This window comes from Pollachius pollachius (assembly GCF_949987615.1).
Source record: "Pollachius pollachius genome assembly, chromosome: 14".
NCBI classification, from domain to species: domain Eukaryota; kingdom Metazoa; phylum Chordata; class Actinopteri; order Gadiformes; family Gadidae; genus Pollachius; species Pollachius pollachius.
This window is the reverse complement of record NC_136947.1, coordinates 8,560,615-8,577,732: the sequence shown is the minus strand read 5'-3', so window position 1 is coordinate 8,577,732 and position 17,118 is coordinate 8,560,615. Positions and strand designations below refer to the sequence as shown.

The window sequence follows — 17,118 nt, the reverse complement described above, 5'->3', positions numbered from 1 at the left end:
CTATTTCAAAATAACAAAAATAGAAATAAATATAAATATACACCATTTTGTTGTTGCATTCTTAGCACAGGGTCGGTCACAGTGTAGAGAATTGAACCCCTAACCATTGCGGTGATACTGCTAACTGCCACGCTATGCTCCACCACAAGACCAGCGACCGGACACAAGGCGAGGGGGCCTCACCTTGGCAGCGGGGCCCCGGGGCTGACCGGCCCCCACGGCGGCTGCGGCGGCGGCGTCCATGTTGTTGCGGTAGCGGGTGGAGAGGTTGAGGATGGCGGCGGTGGCAGCGGCGGCCTGCAGGCTGTCTCCGTTGGTGAAGTGGTGGGGGGGCGGGCTGTGGGGGCCCGAGGCGGGCAGCCGAGTCCCCGGGGAGCCCAGGAAGCCGGAGAAGTGGCGAGGCGCTGGAGGTGGGTTTAAAGGTGGAAACGATCACTTTAGCGTCGATGTTGTAAAATTAAATGTCAATAAAATAGAACGTATAAAATGAACTGGTAGATGAAACGGCGAGGGGAACACAATTACAGAATGTATTGGGAAATATTCACAAAAAATTAATAAAATAAAATAAAAAGAATATCAAATATCTTAAAATAACTTATTATCTCATTGGCTTATAGTGTTTTTTAACTCAGGCATCATCGTTAATGATGCGATCACTGTTATGAACCTTTCTTCTGACAAATGTACTTATTGTCAGTTGGTTTGGACAGAAGCGTCTGCTAAACGCTCTAAACGTAAATGTAAATGAAACCGAGTGCAGTCTTGTCCTGTTAACTGTAAAACCCAAAGACCAAGATTCCCCATACAGTCACCATCCCAACATAAGATGGTCCAACATCAGTCAACCCGGCTCTCATTCTCTAATATGATATCCAAGCCCGTTCTCCCTCTCTTTCTGACGCCCTGGGACTCACAATCGCGGAGGTGCGAGGGGGCCTCCTGCTCCGTCGGACCCCCGCCGCCGCCCCCCATCAGGGCGGGCTTCCCGAAGACCTGTGCGTCGAAGCTGGCGTGGTCGAAGCGGATGCGGCTGTACTTGTCCCCGTCGTGGCCCAGCGTGCCCTGCAGGGCGGCCACCGCCCCCGCCGCCGCCGGGTGGGACAGCCGGTAATGCAGCTGGTTCATGTCGAACCTCTTCATTACGTTCATCGACCTGGGAGGAGACATGGCACGCAGACACGGCAGACAGAGGAGGGAGGGATTAATCCCAGCGAGGAGAAAAGGAGAAAAAGAAAGAAAAATAAACAGGGTCTGGTCTTCCAAGTACTAAATGATGTCAAATGAGGTGCACTCGTGCAGCGGGTTCCAGTGAGTTATTATGGGATGGCGGGGAAAGTAATAAAAAAATAAAATCAAAGGGGATCTTTTTTAATTATCCACAGATGCCACTGTCTTTATCCTCTTAGGTCTGCGATGGGTGGATGTGTGTTGGTGTCCTCAGAACGGCCATGTTGCCAGACTAATTAATATAGTCGGAGTGGGCATGTTGCCTGTGGTGTATCCACGGGGAACAAAGAGTTCTCTTCTTTTATCATCTCTAATGGAAAGGAGGCGCGCAGGAGCCACAAGCACTGCCTCTCTCAAAACACGCACACGCACACACACACACACACACAAACACGCACCGAAATCCTACTTGGAAAGCTTGAAATAGAACGTCATCTGTGGGGATCAGTTATTGAAAATAGCTCAGAGCCTCGTTCAGAATAATAGCGTTTTATTGTTGTCTTGTCCCTGCGTTTACTACAACTTAGAGCCCGACCCTCGGCCGACCCGCTGTTCCTCGGGGCTCGGTGAAACGCTGTCCGGTGTAAACATGTGGCCCGGGTGTGATAGTGAGATGATGCATCGGTAGCAGAGAGGGGGGGGGGGGGGGGGGGGCTGATGTCGGTACCTGGGCGAGCGGTCGGCCGTGGGTCGGGCTTTGGGGCTCTCCTCCGGTGGCTTGGGGACTTTTACTGCAGCGGCGATGGGGCAGCCCGAGAGACTGGGGAGGGAAGAGGGGCAGGTCATACCGTTTAGCCACCACTTACAGTACCCTTACAGTATATAGGCACTCGCTGTGTCAGAGGGTTTGCGTTTTTGTGTGTGTGAGTTTGTGTGTGTGTGTGTGCGTGCGTGCGAGTGTGTGCGTGAGTGCTTGTGTGTGTGCGTGTGCGCATGTGCATGCCTGTGTGGTAATCTCTTGTCTACTCATGGCCTGTGCATGTGCACGTTCCTCTGGTGGGTGTGTGTGTGTGTGTGTGTTTGTGTGTGTGTGTGTGTGTGGGTGCCTGTGCACGTACCTCCGGTGGGTGTGGGTGTGTGTGAGTTTGTGTGTATGCACGTACCTGCGGTGGGTGCTACGGTTACTGTTGACGTGGCCCCTCCCCGTGCAGCCAGGCGTGGGGCACTTGAGGACGTTTTCGTGCATGGCCAGGACTACCACGAAAGAAAAAAAAGAGAGTAAACACATAATTCATAATAAAAACCTTTAACAATATTTATATAATTGATGGTATGATGGTGAACACTTGTACAGTGGCTGATAATAACCTAATAAACAAACACAAAACTTTGTTTACTGTCTAATACGCATCTGTGAACAAAACAACAAAACATAAATCCACATGTTCCTAGCTGGTAAAGTTTAGTGGTGAAGAAACAAACAGATGGAGGATGAATTGAAGACAAAAGCTTAAAGGTTTTCTCATTGTGTTGGAAGTGCTGCCACGGTGGCCCGGGAATGTAAATAGCTTACAGCAAAGAGGAATATAGCAAGACAGATGATTATGTTCTTCAAAACATCCGTATTGTTAAAAGCTTCCCTGTGTATCCTTTAGAAACTTCCCTCTACTGTGCAGACGGTCCAATTAGTTCCACGGAGTTGTCTGTTTATTTCTCAATACTGCGTTCGCTGGCCCTTTGATTTGCAAATACTGCCTTCACTCTTAAGAGCACAAGCTTTTATTTTTCCCTTCCCTTTTTTTATTGAAAAACTTAATTACTTTCTCCGCTCCTTTTGTAACATTACTGTTTAATGTCCAATGTTTGTTAGCGACACATAGAAACGACTTTACAATCGCCAATTTGTTGAAGAAGGGAAAAAAAAAAAACATTTTCAATTTTCCCAGACAAATAAAAAGTCTATCGCTGAATTTAAGTTCGGGGGAAACTATGCAGAGCCCCGTCCATACAGAGACTCCTTCTGTCCAATGAGGCTTTGAATTCAAACATTCGATTCGCAACCCACTCTCTTTTCGATTTGAATAAATCCGCTTACATAATATGTGTATATGAATAAATAGTTATGACTCCATGATGAATCGTACGAGACGGTTCTCGCTGTCGGACTCACTCTCTGGGGGGACCCGGACTTTGTGGGGGCACCCCGACAGGCTCCGGTGGTGGGGGTACAGGCCGGTCACGTGACCAGTGCCGTCGCACCCGGGTGTTGGGCACTTGATGTCCTTCTTGTCCGTCCGCGGGGAATCTACGACAACGACACAATACACACACACAGTGTTTTAAAGTACGGTATAAAAAACACACACATTTTCTTGAGGTACAGTTCACAAAAAAACACAGTGTCTTAAATTACAGTATAAAAAACACAGTGTCTTAAAATACAGTATAAAAAACACACACAGTGTGTTAAAGTACAGCATAAAAAACACAAAGTCTCTTAAGACTTAAAGTACTGTACAAAAAACAGAAACAGTGTTGGTCCTAAAGTACAGCCTAAAAAACACACAGTGTCTTAAAGTACAGCATAAAAAAACACACACAGTGCCACGTCTTAAAGTACAGTAATAGAAAACGCCATCAGAGGAAAAACCAGACATCTGTCTGAGGAAGTCAGCGAACACAGTCGAAGCCATGCTGACGATATTGTCTTGTTGCGACAACGCCACATATTGGACCGTAAGTCCATACAGATTGCAATATCATGTAAAGCCAGACACTTTTTTCTATTAAGCTGTCATTTTAGTTAAGGCTGCAGTTCACCACAGAACATCCACTTCTTAATGCTCATCCATGGAAAGATTACATCTAGGATTACACATTTAGCTGCAGTTATTTGAAGAATCCAAGGCAAAAACATTAGTGGTACTTTAGGAGGATTTAAGACTTATGGTCATGGTTAAATATCCGCTTGATTCCTTCCACAATTCAATGTTCCGAGTTGTAGCAATTTCAACCAGGAAAATATGTTTATTTTTTGTGACAGACTATCCATTATTTCTTCACTTGTTATCAAAAATATTTGAACAAAAAATATTTAACCCCCCCCCCCACCCTCAATAAAATTATTATATTTTGGTTCAGTTCCACCAATCTTATACAACCAGATCTCTGAGGTCTGTCTAATACAGTGGTTCTCAAACTTAGTTCCACCATTATGACCGACGTTATAAAATATAACAAAACACAGTAGCGTAGGCTTGCTGCCCTATTCAGCTACGCACAGTTCACACAGAAGGCACAGTTATTCTTTATAACAACATTATTTATTGTTAACTGTTGTCAGCTGTACAAAGGGGCAGCACTAGAATTGGCACAAACTCCATCGCACAAAACTCATAAAACGCAAGGGGCCGCCCCTCACACACACACACGCACACATACACACAAACACATACACAAGCGCACGCACACAAACGTACACACACACATGCCCAAACACAGAGCAAGTGACAACATTAAGAATAACAACTGTACTTCATGCAAGCACACAAACACACACTCACCCACACATGAAGTGACAATATTAAGAATAACAACTTTATTTCATTCAAAATCACAAACTAACACACGCGCACACACACACACACACACACCTACACAAACACACACATTAAGGGAAAACTTTAAGAATAACAACTGTATTTCATTCAAACGCACACACAGCAAGTGAAAAAGGAAGAATAACAAATGAAAACCAACAAAACCTGAATAAAGTTAGGCTAAATACAAACAATATTAAAGTGGGCCAGCACGTTGCCAACTGAACTTCCATGAACCTAATTTGAAGGGTGTGCCTGCCTCTGCTAACACAGTGCTGGGATGTCTGATCAATCAAGGTCAGATTCAGTCTAAGCACAAAAGATCGGAGAAAGTGCACGGCCTTGAATGAAAGCGCAGGGTATTCGCTCTGTTGCTGGATGCAAAAGTCCAGTAACTACTGCCGTCACAGTTTAGCTTATAATCGTGGATGTTTGTACGTACTATAACCTGACTACGACAGGCTGATATTGATGCAACAATATAACAGGAAAGGTTAAACTTATTTTGAACCCCATTTAAATGTTCCAAAGGTTGAGGTATTTCCATTCGTAGCAAAATATTGAAAGTATTACATTTATTAATAAATTGTATTTTACGGACATTCCTCTGTGTGCCACCAGTGGTATGCGTACCACAGGTTGAGAACCAATGGAAACACACTAATACACAACACAAGGCTTTTCAGAGAGCTAGCCATCTCCCGTTAGTTTGCAACCCTTCAGAGCTACGTACCACGACATCACTAACCGAGTCATTTGAACGTACACTTACAGGACAAACAGCCGTACACACCTTTTCCACCGTGGTAGTTGAGTCTGATGTCCATGTCGATCATCCGGTGGTGCCTCCTCTCATTGGTCATCTGCTCCAGCAGGAACCGGTCCATCTCCCTGTAGGCGTGGTGCAGGGCGTGCCTCTGCTCCGACTGCAGGGCCATGGCCTGCTCCAGCAGGCTGAGGTTCACCCTGCCCTGGCCCATCTCCATCGCCCTGTCCTGGAGCCCCAGCGCCCAGCCCCCCAGCCGGGGCGGTCTCTCCAGCTCCGGTGGCTCTCCATCGCTCTCCTCCTCTTCCTCCTGTCGCTTGAACCTCAGCACCTCCTCTTCCTCCATCTCCTCCTCCTCCTCCTCCTCCATGGGGTGCTGCTTGAACCTCATCACCTCCTCCCCCTGCTCTTCCTCCTCCAGCTGGAAGAAGCTGGCCCTGCCCATGGGCACACCCATCTCCGGTCGGGGGTGGCCGGCGTCGTCGTGGAGCCCGTTCCTCTCGTCCTCCGGGACTCTAGGGGGCGTGGTGTGGAGCCGGTTGCCGGACAGGGACAGCGGCCGCCACCTGGGCTCCGGGTCCAGCTCTCCGTACGGACTCCTCTGGGGCGACAGGGAGGTGCATGTGAGGCTCCTCTTCCTGGGGCGGATGTGGCCCTCCTCTTCCTGCACGAGTCCCGCCTCTTCCTCCTCCTCTTCCTGCTCGAGCAGCGCTCCCGACAGTTCGTACCGGGGGGATAGATCTGGGGGGCTTCGGGTGGCTGGGGACCACCCACGGGGGTCCAGGAGTTTGACCGCCATGGCGTCACCATGGTAACCGTTTCGGCACGCCATCTCGGTCATGATGTTTACGTCTGAAAGGAGCGGATCGAACGTGGTTACGTGTTTACACCGGCCTTGTCTTTTTTAAAAATTATTATTATTTAGTGTAAAATACATACAGTACATGCAGCAATATGATTGTTTCCCATAATCTTCCTCAAATCCATTTAGCGTTTTCAATTTGTGGCACTTTTTCGTAGATGATGTCTCGAGGAAAAACATGTTTTGTTTTTCTTGTACCACCAGCGAGAGGATTTGTGAGCACATTTTGATGCTGAGTACGTTTGGGACACAATCGAAATGTACAGCCGTGAGGTCAACATCTGCGTTCAATCCAAGGCAATTCTGCGAGTGATAACCGACATAAATATGAACATCACCGTTTGTGGAAGAGACAAAACAGGGGAGATGAAGAACACAATTGTTTTCTTCTCTGGCGCGTCAAGGGAATAATATATTTATTTTTTGTAAACAGGATTATGGATGGATTTTCAAATGTGGGCGCCTGGGAACATCAGTTTTTAAGTACTTTTTAAGTGTAAGACAAGCAGTGACACACGGTCAATTGCAACACCCAGCACAGTTGACACAAGGCATGTGTGTTTCCAGGGATAAGAGTAAGAACAGTGGATGTGTTTTCTAAAAACATTTTCTGGAACAGACATTCTTTGGCTCTAGAAAATGAAGGGAAAAACGCATTGGGAAGCAAGACTTCAAGTCTTTGGGCTTTAAAGTGAGTGAAAATGTAAAGATTCAGTGTTAGTTCATTCCATCAGATTTTAATATGGTGCATACTATCTCTAATAGAGATCAATGCTTTTCAGAATATCTTATATATATACAGCTGGATTGAAAAAAAGAGGGTTGTAAAAATATTATTTGATCATTGAAATTGTCTAGCTTTCCTCCTAAATGGTAGATCAAATTGTTTGCATTATTATGTTATATCATGTATGGGGCTAACTGGTGGGGTTTCTGTATATTATTCATACGTTTGAAGTATAATGATTTAATTGAGGACATTTACTAAAATAGAGCCCATTGTACACATGTTACAGGATGCGATGGTTCATGAGAGAATATATAGGTCTTTCATTTATAGTCAACCTACCAGCAGTGGAACTAATGCTGGCCTATATGTGTTCTTTGCATAGTAATACAATATACTTCATTATATAATAATAAAAAACTGTAATGCTAACGATATTTTTAATTAAGCTATTTCAATATATGTCTTTTTTCTTTTTTTTTAAACAAATTTGGCTATGTTCTGGATAATTGGATTTGCACCTAATTCAATGTGTTCCACTCTTTGCTGGGGATCTCGCAATCTAATTCGATCCTGGAAAATCGGTTGAGCGTCACATACACAAAAGATCGTAGGCCATGGAATAAACGACAAAGATGTCACCCATAATCGTCCACCCCCTCACCCTACACTCGCTCTCTCCCTCTCTCCCCCGCTCCCTCTCGCTCTCTTTCTCTCTCTGCCTCGCAAAGTTTCTTACTAAACGATGATGTTAAGTTGCGACCTATGATCAACAATGCAAGGCTATCGTTGGGATTGATTTAACAAAATCTCCCCTGATCCCACAGAATCATTCAAACTTACACTAAGGCTAAAGCTCTTTGCACCCTAAGCATAAGTAGGCTATGTTGCGGGCCTATCCTCTTAAGTGGCCTGGCGCCACACAGCAAAAGTAACGGCTAGACCAGCAAAGGGATTCCAAGGGGTTGATGGGAGATTTCTGCGGAATCAGTTGACACACTGCTTATAGTGGTGATGATGACGATAAAGACACATGCATTATCCAACCACAACTGGATATTAAAGAGAGGGCACGGCAACACACAAAAAAACTAATCCTTCAGCAAAAGAGCTTTACATTTTTAACACATATGTGTTGCCCAGATAAAACAAAATAAAATCCCACAGAATTGTGCGTTTATATCCTAATCAGCAAAATACGCTTATTCCGAATTCCCTGCAAATCACAACGCAGTGTGTACACACACGCACGCTCGCATGGGTTCGCTGTCTCTTTCAAACGAGCACAATCAGGGCAGCCTGTTTAAACACACACACACACACACACACACACACACACACACACACACACACACACATTCACACACACACACACACACACAATTCCACACAATTCGGCGGGCTACTCTCAGGGTCCATTTAACTACACACATGTGTACTATAATGAGCAGTAGACATTATGCCTAATTATGTATTAGACTGTGTTAGAGGGCCGAACAAAAGCTTTTGAAAGGGACAATTACGTTTGTTGCTTAGTTACATCGTTAAAAATATACCAAATCAGTGCCGATTATAGTGGCTGAGAATGCACATGTAAACGGAAGAGGATTGTTGTCAAAATGCATAAAAATTCATTAGGGGGAAGAAGAAACATGTTTTTCCTTTTGTGGAAAAAGGGACATGTTCTCAAGTGAAAATAAACATGGTTAAAAGGGGTATTCATTGTGGAACAGTTGCTGATACAAATATCGAATGAGGAGAGCTTAATCTCAATCACGAGGGCAACCGTAAAAATTAATCTTTTTACCAAAACGGTTGATTGTGCAATACACAAATAATAATACTTTACGTCCAAAAACAAAATTAAAAAAAGTGAAGACTTCATGAAACCAATTTTTAAATGAAACCAATATCACTATCTGTTTTTTCTTTGAATTAGCTTTTTTGATGTAACATGGAATAAAATAAAACATCTATATAACTCATGATTAAAGTAAAGCAGAGGAGGGCTTTGAAATTCTGGCCGTGTTAAGAGAGAGGGCGGTAAAGCTGTGCCAGCAAAACATGGCCAATCCAACTGTCAAAAAACTTAAATGCGAGGAAACAAGCACACAAACTCTAAACGTGCCTCCCCAAGCCAGGGCAGTCTTTCAGCTCACAATAATTGCATCTACCCAGCTGATGGCAGAAAAGGGAGAGGGAAAGAGAGAGAGGGAGAGAGAGAGAGAGAGAGAGAGAGAGAGAGAGAGAGTGAGAGAGAGAGAGAGAGAGACAGAGAGAGAGTGAGAGAGAGAGAGACAGAGAGAGAGAGAGAGAGAGAGAGAGAGAGAGAGAGGGAGGGGGTAGAAAATATGAATGCAACAGATGGGGGGGATTTTTTTTAAATTCAGCGTCAATTGTTCATCAAAACAGACAAAACAACAGGACATCTGTTTACCTGCTGGAGTGTCAGTGTTCCTCGGCTCCTCTTTGTGCTCTGCCAGGTCCTCTCTCTGCTGCTCCTCCTTCTCCTCCTCCTTCTCCTCCGCCTCCTCCGCCACCTCCTCCTGCTCCTCCTCGTCCCAGGCGGTGTCGGGGCTGTAGTGTCGGGGCTTCATGAGGAGAGACTTCCTCTTGTTGACCGGACCCCCGTGCGGTCCTTCCTGGGGGGCACTTCTCTTCCTCATCGTCGCCGCCGAACAACCGTAGGGACTGGTGGGCAGGGGTCAGAGGAAAGAGGAGACGGTTGGTGGATAATAAAGAGGGGATGGAACCAGGGGTGGGGGGGTGGGGGGTTTGGGGTGGAGGTCATGGTGGTGGTCTCCAAAAGCTCACAATGGCGGCTCATTTGCGAGTGGTATAAATGCAGAGCTGGGGAGGAGGAGGCAGGCCCTGCTGCTAATTGGACCGCGTTGGGATACTGAGATGGTCCGTTTATGTTAAAATAGATGAATCGTTTGCAGGGATTGATGCATTAGCTGTGTTGTAAAATTAGTATGTAAACAGGCATAGGCGAATGATAACTGAATCGTATCTAATATGGAGATGTGGTCTCACACTATTAAAGTCAACGATTGTTTTGAAGAAGACAGGGTTTTACCTGGGGATCTCTGCGATGATGTCGCCAGGCACTGTGAATAAGAGGTAAAGAGTCATGGTTAAGTTTCTGGTGTCAACAGAAACCCTCATTATAGAGGTCCCAATATACAATTAACCACACTCACACTCTCAGAAAAAGAAGTGGAGAAATCAATATCCAACTCTCTCTATTCTGCGCCCCCATCTGTAGATTACGGCCCCTTCGTTTCTCCCCCTCCAGCCCTGATTCCCTGTGATTTCGTTTGTTTGCCTATAGAAAACCCCTTTCCCTTCATTGATCAATCCAGAGCCCCTCCCCCCTCCCTTTCACTCAATCTGCTCGTTCTCCGGGGCGAGCGACAGTAGCTCGTCCTTTAGACAGCTCTGACAACATGATCTAAAAAGGGTAAATCAATTTCCTCAGGGGCCCCTCCACGCACCCTCCCCCTGCCCGGCCCCCCGCATGCAAATCAAAGTCGGGGGGCCTCCACCCTCTCTGCTACTCCCCTGAACCACCAGGACCAATAACGGCACCTCCCTGCCTCTCTCTCCTCTCTCCCCTAGTGGAGTAATGGCCCCACGACGGGCCGCCAGGGCCCCAGAGGCCCTCTGAACACTTCCATAATGACATATCCAGTCTAGAGGTTTTCAATCACACCGCGACCGCACGCACAACCGCGCGCACACACACACACGCAGGCTTCGCTCATGCACACACACAGGCGCTCCTTAACTAATCTGAGCCAATGTTTCCATTTAATGAAGTTATTCCCCTCTGAATAATGGAACGGCCGTGCAGTGCTCTTCACACCGGTAAGATAATATATAAAACTGACAGTTCTGAAGTTGGATTGTTGAACCGATACCCCCAACTCATAACAATAAGTGGAGCGGGTGGTGTGCATGCGTGCGCGCGAGCGTGTGTGTGTGTGTGTGAGTGTGTGTGTGCGTGTGTGTGTGTGTGTGTATGTATGCGTTTGAAAGAACATACAGTGTGTGTGTGTGTGTGTGCTTGATAGTACATGAAGTGTGTGAGTGCGTGTGTTTATGTGCGTGCGTGTGCTTGATAGTACATAAAGCGTGTGCATGTGTGTGTTTGCGTGCATGTGTATGTGTGTGTGTGTGTGTGCTTGAAAACACTGAGTCTGTGTGTGTGTGTGTGTGTGTGTGTGTGTGGGTGTGTGTGTGTGTGTGTGTGTGTGTGTGTGTGTCTGTGTGTGTGTGTTTGTGTGCGCATGTTTGCGTACGTTCTGCCTGTGCTCTTGAGTGTGCATGTTTGCATGTGTTCTGCGTGTTCGGTGTGTGCGTGCGTGCGCGTTAACCCACCTGTGCTGCCGTTACTTGTTTGCATAATGTGTTCCTCGCCATCACCCTCCATCTGTAGGTAACAGGGAGACAAAGCAGTCTTTAGTAGACACCCGCGTTGGAGTGCTTGAGCACTTGCCGTGTGATTCATTAACTTACAGAAGGGCTCAAAGGGGGTGTTTGCCACGCGTTAAAGGGGGCTGTACGTTATGTGAATGTGCCGCAAATTGAGGGGCTGATTATTCCGTGTTTTTCGCTGTGTTCAAAATAACACGAGAGGAAAAAAAATATGATAAAAAAAGAGACAAAATCGGATGCCTTTGCAATGGAAACGACAAACACGTCAAAACAAAGCAACACAAAAAAATAAATAACGAAACAAAAACAACAAACAAGATAATGACATATAATAATGATATGAAAGTGCGGCCGCTCGGAATCACTGTATGTGTTTAGGACGCAAAAATAGTTGATAGAAAAAAAAAATGATAATAAATAAATAACTGAAAAACCGTCCACTCTCCCCGCGGCTGTTGCTTTTGGGTCCCAAATAAAAGCTATTAAACATAATTATTCTGGGCTGATGGCGGTGGATAGTGGTCACAGGCCAGAGAGATCTGTGAGTCATAGGATATGCTGTTACTTTTCCCTGGTAATGGGAAACATGACTCCCCTCTCTCGTTTGCTGTTGTGATTGAGGCACTGACCTGTCATACATTTATAATAGGGGAGCAGGTGTGGCAGTGATGGACCTTAATTTCCTTTAATAAACCTTTTATGTGCCACACTCTTAATGCCATGCCGGGCCCTAAGAGGTCCTGCTCATAATAGGTTCATTACTTTTGATTACCAGAGCCTATCGAGACAAACAACTCCCAAACACTATAGATTACCTTTTGTCCGAAAAAAAAAGAAAGATAGAAAGGAGCGAGACATGATTGGCCATCGATGGCACCGAACACTTTGGTTTTTTTGTGCAAACATAAACATCATTCCATATTTTTTTGCATTGGAGTTTAGCTTTATGGTGATACAAATAAATTATTGTTGAATGTTTTTTTATCGATGGCTGTTACATTTTTATGATTGTTTTGTTTAAAAATGGGCAGTTTTGCATATTGCCCAAAGTTTGGAACAACAGCCTATTTTTTGGCCACCTCTTATATACAAAAAGGTTTTTAAGTATAGATACTCGGTTATAATTAAATACAGTGCAGTGGATCCCAACCTTATTTTTAAGGCTCACAGTTTTGCGACGACACCAACTTCTCAAATTGCACGTTTGAACCCAAACATCATTCAACCCCATCAACACTGGACTATACAGCCCATGCAACGCCCAGGTGATGCACCACTCTTAACAGTTTATCTTTGGCCATTTATCATAAGATCTAAAAATAAATCTATAAACCCATCAAACTTTGAGGTTTTTGCTAATCTCAATGTTGGCCTTTTAGTAATGTTTCCCTCTCTTGTATTGAATTTGTAATATTGTATGTGCTCAATGACATAAAATTAACACAATAAAGATAAAACAAGTGAGTGTACATTTTTTCCGGGATCGCCCCTCATTACTGCTTTGCACTATGCTAAACCAAATAGACGACTACATCTGAATATCTTTAAGCAAGACATCAGGAGCGATCGCCCCACGAGAGAGAGAGATCTCCGATGGCTGCTTTAGGAGACGGCTCCACTTGACATGGCGATTTGGGGAGAGTGAAGGACACCGGCAGGCTGTTTACAAAAGCAGAACAAATAGAAACATGGAGGGTCCCATGGGCCTATCTCCTCTTCCCCGACAGAGCGGCCTCAAACCCTGGGCCATTGGATTCCACCAGGGGGACAATGCACCTTCTATTCCCATTGGCTGGTGAATAAAAAAAACTAGTATTTTAAGATTTTGTTTAAATTCACGGCGGCCTATGTTACGTGTGATTCGTATCACCTTTCATAGTGCACAAGTGGTGTTTTTTATTGTGAAAATCTACCCAGACAATTTAGAACTATAGTTTGGCAACCTTTGCTTTTATGCGCAAAATAAATGTGGGCAAACTAGACAATTGGAAGTAAAACATTCATATAATACGCAAATGGATACATAGATTACAATAGTTTGATTGAGCGATTGTCTCATATTACAAAAAAAAAACAAATTTCAAAAGAAATGTCCACACATTATATTCAGAAAGGTTATTTGCCAAGGTGAAAAACAACTCGTTATCAATGACTTCTTTCAATGTTAATATTTATCTACTTTAGTGTTGAATTTAGTCCGATAGCGAAGAATAAAATAAGGCAATATCATTTATTGTTTGGAGAATGGCAGGAGAATGGTAATACTGCAAGCACAAACACACAAAGTGTGTATTTCCATTCATTATGTTTCCAGTCATATTCAAACAATCACATTTTGGGCAGGAGCCAACTGGCTTCCAAAAAACATTTGGGGGGAAACAATAGGGAGGTTTTGGCAGGTACAGCACATGTCCCAGAGGCCAAAAGGTAGTTCTCTGGAAATTGGCCACTGTGCTCCAAGTTTTAGCTAAAATCCCAGATTTCTACTCATATAAAATAAAATCGATGTTTAGAAAATATGGCCTATAACCTTCGGAACTTTTTGCATCAATGGTTTCACTATGATTAACATGGTGAACATTACGACATAAACAACCACATTTCAGCTAAAAGATTTGTGATTTCAGTTTTAGCTACAATCACAGATTACTACTCTTAGTTTAGTGAAATCAAACAGATATTTAGAAATTAGGGCCTGTAGCCTTCAGAACTTGCATCTAAGCTCTTGCGGTCTCCCTTATGGTTTACATGGTGAACATCCCCACATAAACCACATTTCAACATGGAGTTACTTTCCGACCACGACATGCAGCCCTGGTATCTATGACGAGCAGACCCAACAATATCAATGATGTTGTATCAGCCACCCACAGCAATGAGGTAGGAGGCTGTGTGTCTGAGTGTTGAAGAGTGTTGAAACTAGAGCTACTAGCTAGCTCTGCTACTTAACTAAACCACTGACTTTACCAATCACAGGCAATAACCACAAATATACACATAAAGATATATATCATTTAAACATTTGATGAGGCGTGTGTCCCACATTACCGGCATTGTGTCAGCACTCAAATTTAAGACGCCACGATAAAACACAAACGTACAAATAATATTAACATTAATACTGATTATACAGACGATTAAACAGATGTATGAGTACACCTTGGATTGGAGATTTCCCAGCAGTGTGTGCACCAATCTGCCCGGCCCACCCTGGTCGACGTGAACGAAACTCTGAGATCTCAGGACGCGGTCAGAAAACTCATTCTCTGCAACACAAAAACGAACACACAATTGTACACACATTAATGCAAACGTTATTTCCTGTACACACTGGGATGTGTTTGGTACCAGGAGAGTTTTCCGGGGGGACTGCACACACGGCAGTCGGAACGAGAGAGGAAGACAAACATATTAGCAGCTCAAACGGAGTAAGACACGCGATGCAAACTGATTACTTGACAAGAGATCAAATTGCTTGTCTCTAATTAATACCCAACATCCAGGGAGGGAGACATGGACCAACACAATGAGTACATTAGGCCCCTTCACTCGCAGATCCTATTACCAAATTATTTATCTGTATTAGCTTCAGAGGAAAAGGAAAAAAAAAAGAAAAAAAATCTTGTTAATTATAGCTCCGAAAGCAAAATAAGGGGTGGTGGTGTGTGAGAGTGTGTGTGCGTGTGGGTACATGTGTGTGTTCGTTGGGGGGTGGTGAGCGCGGGGGGGGGGGGGGCTCAATATCATTAGCATCCGAAGACAAAAAAAAAACACTTCACCCCTTTTGGAGCTGGTTCGTCATGTGCTGAATCATATTTCTGTGCCCCCCCCCCCCCCCCCCCCCCCCACACACACACACACACACACACACACCTTCCCAATGCCTCGACTCCCAGCCGGAATACAAACAGCTCATCTCCTGAGGATTGTTTGCCCATGTAAAGGGCAGGCTTCTCAGGGGTGGGGGGGTGTATGGGGGGTCGGGTGTGTGTGTGTGTGTGTGTGTGTGTGTGTGTGTGTGGTGGTGGTGGTGGTGGGGGGCGGGAGCTAGTAGGGGCCCGGCCTGATGCTGCTCAGAGTCCTCCTGACGGACTATATCTGCTAATCTGGCTGCTGCTAGCTGTCCTTGAAAGCCCCCCCACACACACACACACACACACACTACACACCCCCTCACCAACCCCCAACCATTCCCAATCCGACCCCCCACTCTCCCCCCCTTCTGTACCCCATCTGCCGGCGTTCCCACCACAGAATGGGTTGCGACTCAGGAGGACACCTCCCCGGCTCCCCCGTCCAACAGTCATGAATAACCATCGCCCCGCACCATTGTCACCGAGGGGGCTGCATCCCATTCTGCTGCTGGCAAGGGGGCAGACGGGCCAGGCGCACCTCTCTGGTCGCAGGGAGAAGACGCCGCGGCCGTCGCCGCTGATATGCCGGCCACGACAACAACGGCGCAGGAAAACAATCAAGGCGCCACCAGGAAAAGGTTATTTTCCTTCTATTATGATTGTGATTACTATTATTTAATTCCTTTTTTTTTAATGATTTATTAATGTCACCCAGCTGTTATGGATATCCGTCGTTGACCTTGAAGTCACTGTGAGCTCCCCCCCCCCCCACCTTACCCCCCTCCTCCTCCTTGTCTTCCTCTTCCTCCCCTCCCCCCCACCCCCCCCTCCTCCTCTCAGCTTATCCCTGCACTTAGAGAACGCTAGTGTAATTAACACACACATTATTGTGATAGAGTAAAACTCAATAGCAGTGCGCTGATACTTCATCGCCAATCTAATAAAGCGGGCAGCACAAGTGTAGCGCTGTAAGTTGGGAAGAGACCATAAAATTAATGGCATTGTTTACATTTCCCTTAGATAGGGCGCACACACACACACACACACGGGAAAGGGAAAGAGAGGCAAATGCGATTACACAAAATAAGATTTTAAAATGTCAGTATCGCACAGTCACCCGACCAACTGTTGTGATTAGATTACTCTTTTAACATAATCTACGGCTGTTTCTCCTCGTGTGTGTATGTGTGTGTGTGTGTGTGTGTGTGTGTGTGTACGCGTGTGTGCGTGTGTGTGCGCGTGTGTGTGTGTGTGTGTGCGCATGTGCGATTGTGGAAACAATGCATACATAAATAAACACATGAGCCGATACCCATCCGTTTTCACGGTTGGCTTTTTAATGTTTTTTTTCTCTTAACCTTTTCTCCCGCAGTATCATTTTGAATTACGTGGAAGGGGAAGGGGGGGGCGGGGAACATAGGGGCGCAGTGTACAAGGTCAGCCTCCGGTGTGTGTGTTTGTGTTGTGTGTGTGAGTGTCTGTGTGAGTGTTTGTGTGTGTGTATGCGTGTGTGTTCGTGAGTGTGTGCCCGCCCACCCCTCCACCACCATGTACACACTCACACACACACACACACACACACACACACACACACACACACACACACACACACACACACCCCCACCCTCTGTGTCTTCTTGTTTTTGTTTGCTTTCCAGAGGCGCCACTATAGGAGAGAAGGGTTAAAACTGGAATGGATT

At 45.4% G+C, this 17,118-nt stretch overlaps 1 protein-coding gene across 1 annotated transcript in view; it reads right to left on the bottom strand.

Annotated features, from left to right (window-relative positions):
- The window catches only part of st18 (ST18 C2H2C-type zinc finger transcription factor), a gene marked incomplete at both ends in the record, with an annotated part of 37,065 nt that overhangs the window by 10,321 nt on the left and 9,626 nt on the right, over nt 1–17,118 (bottom strand). Inside the window, 10 exons of the mRNA XM_079750318.1 lie at nt 184–404; nt 918–1,156; nt 1,898–1,990; nt 2,334–2,424; nt 3,341–3,475; nt 5,563–6,387; nt 9,562–9,815; nt 10,204–10,234; nt 11,508–11,559; nt 14,724–14,830. Coding sequence (XP_079606444.1) covers nt 184–404; nt 918–1,156; nt 1,898–1,990; nt 2,334–2,424; nt 3,341–3,475; nt 5,563–6,387; nt 9,562–9,815; nt 10,204–10,234; nt 11,508–11,559; nt 14,724–14,830 — 2,048 coding nt within the window. The remainder of the gene's footprint in view (nt 1–183; nt 405–917; nt 1,157–1,897; nt 1,991–2,333; nt 2,425–3,340; nt 3,476–5,562; nt 6,388–9,561; nt 9,816–10,203; nt 10,235–11,507; nt 11,560–14,723; nt 14,831–17,118) is intronic.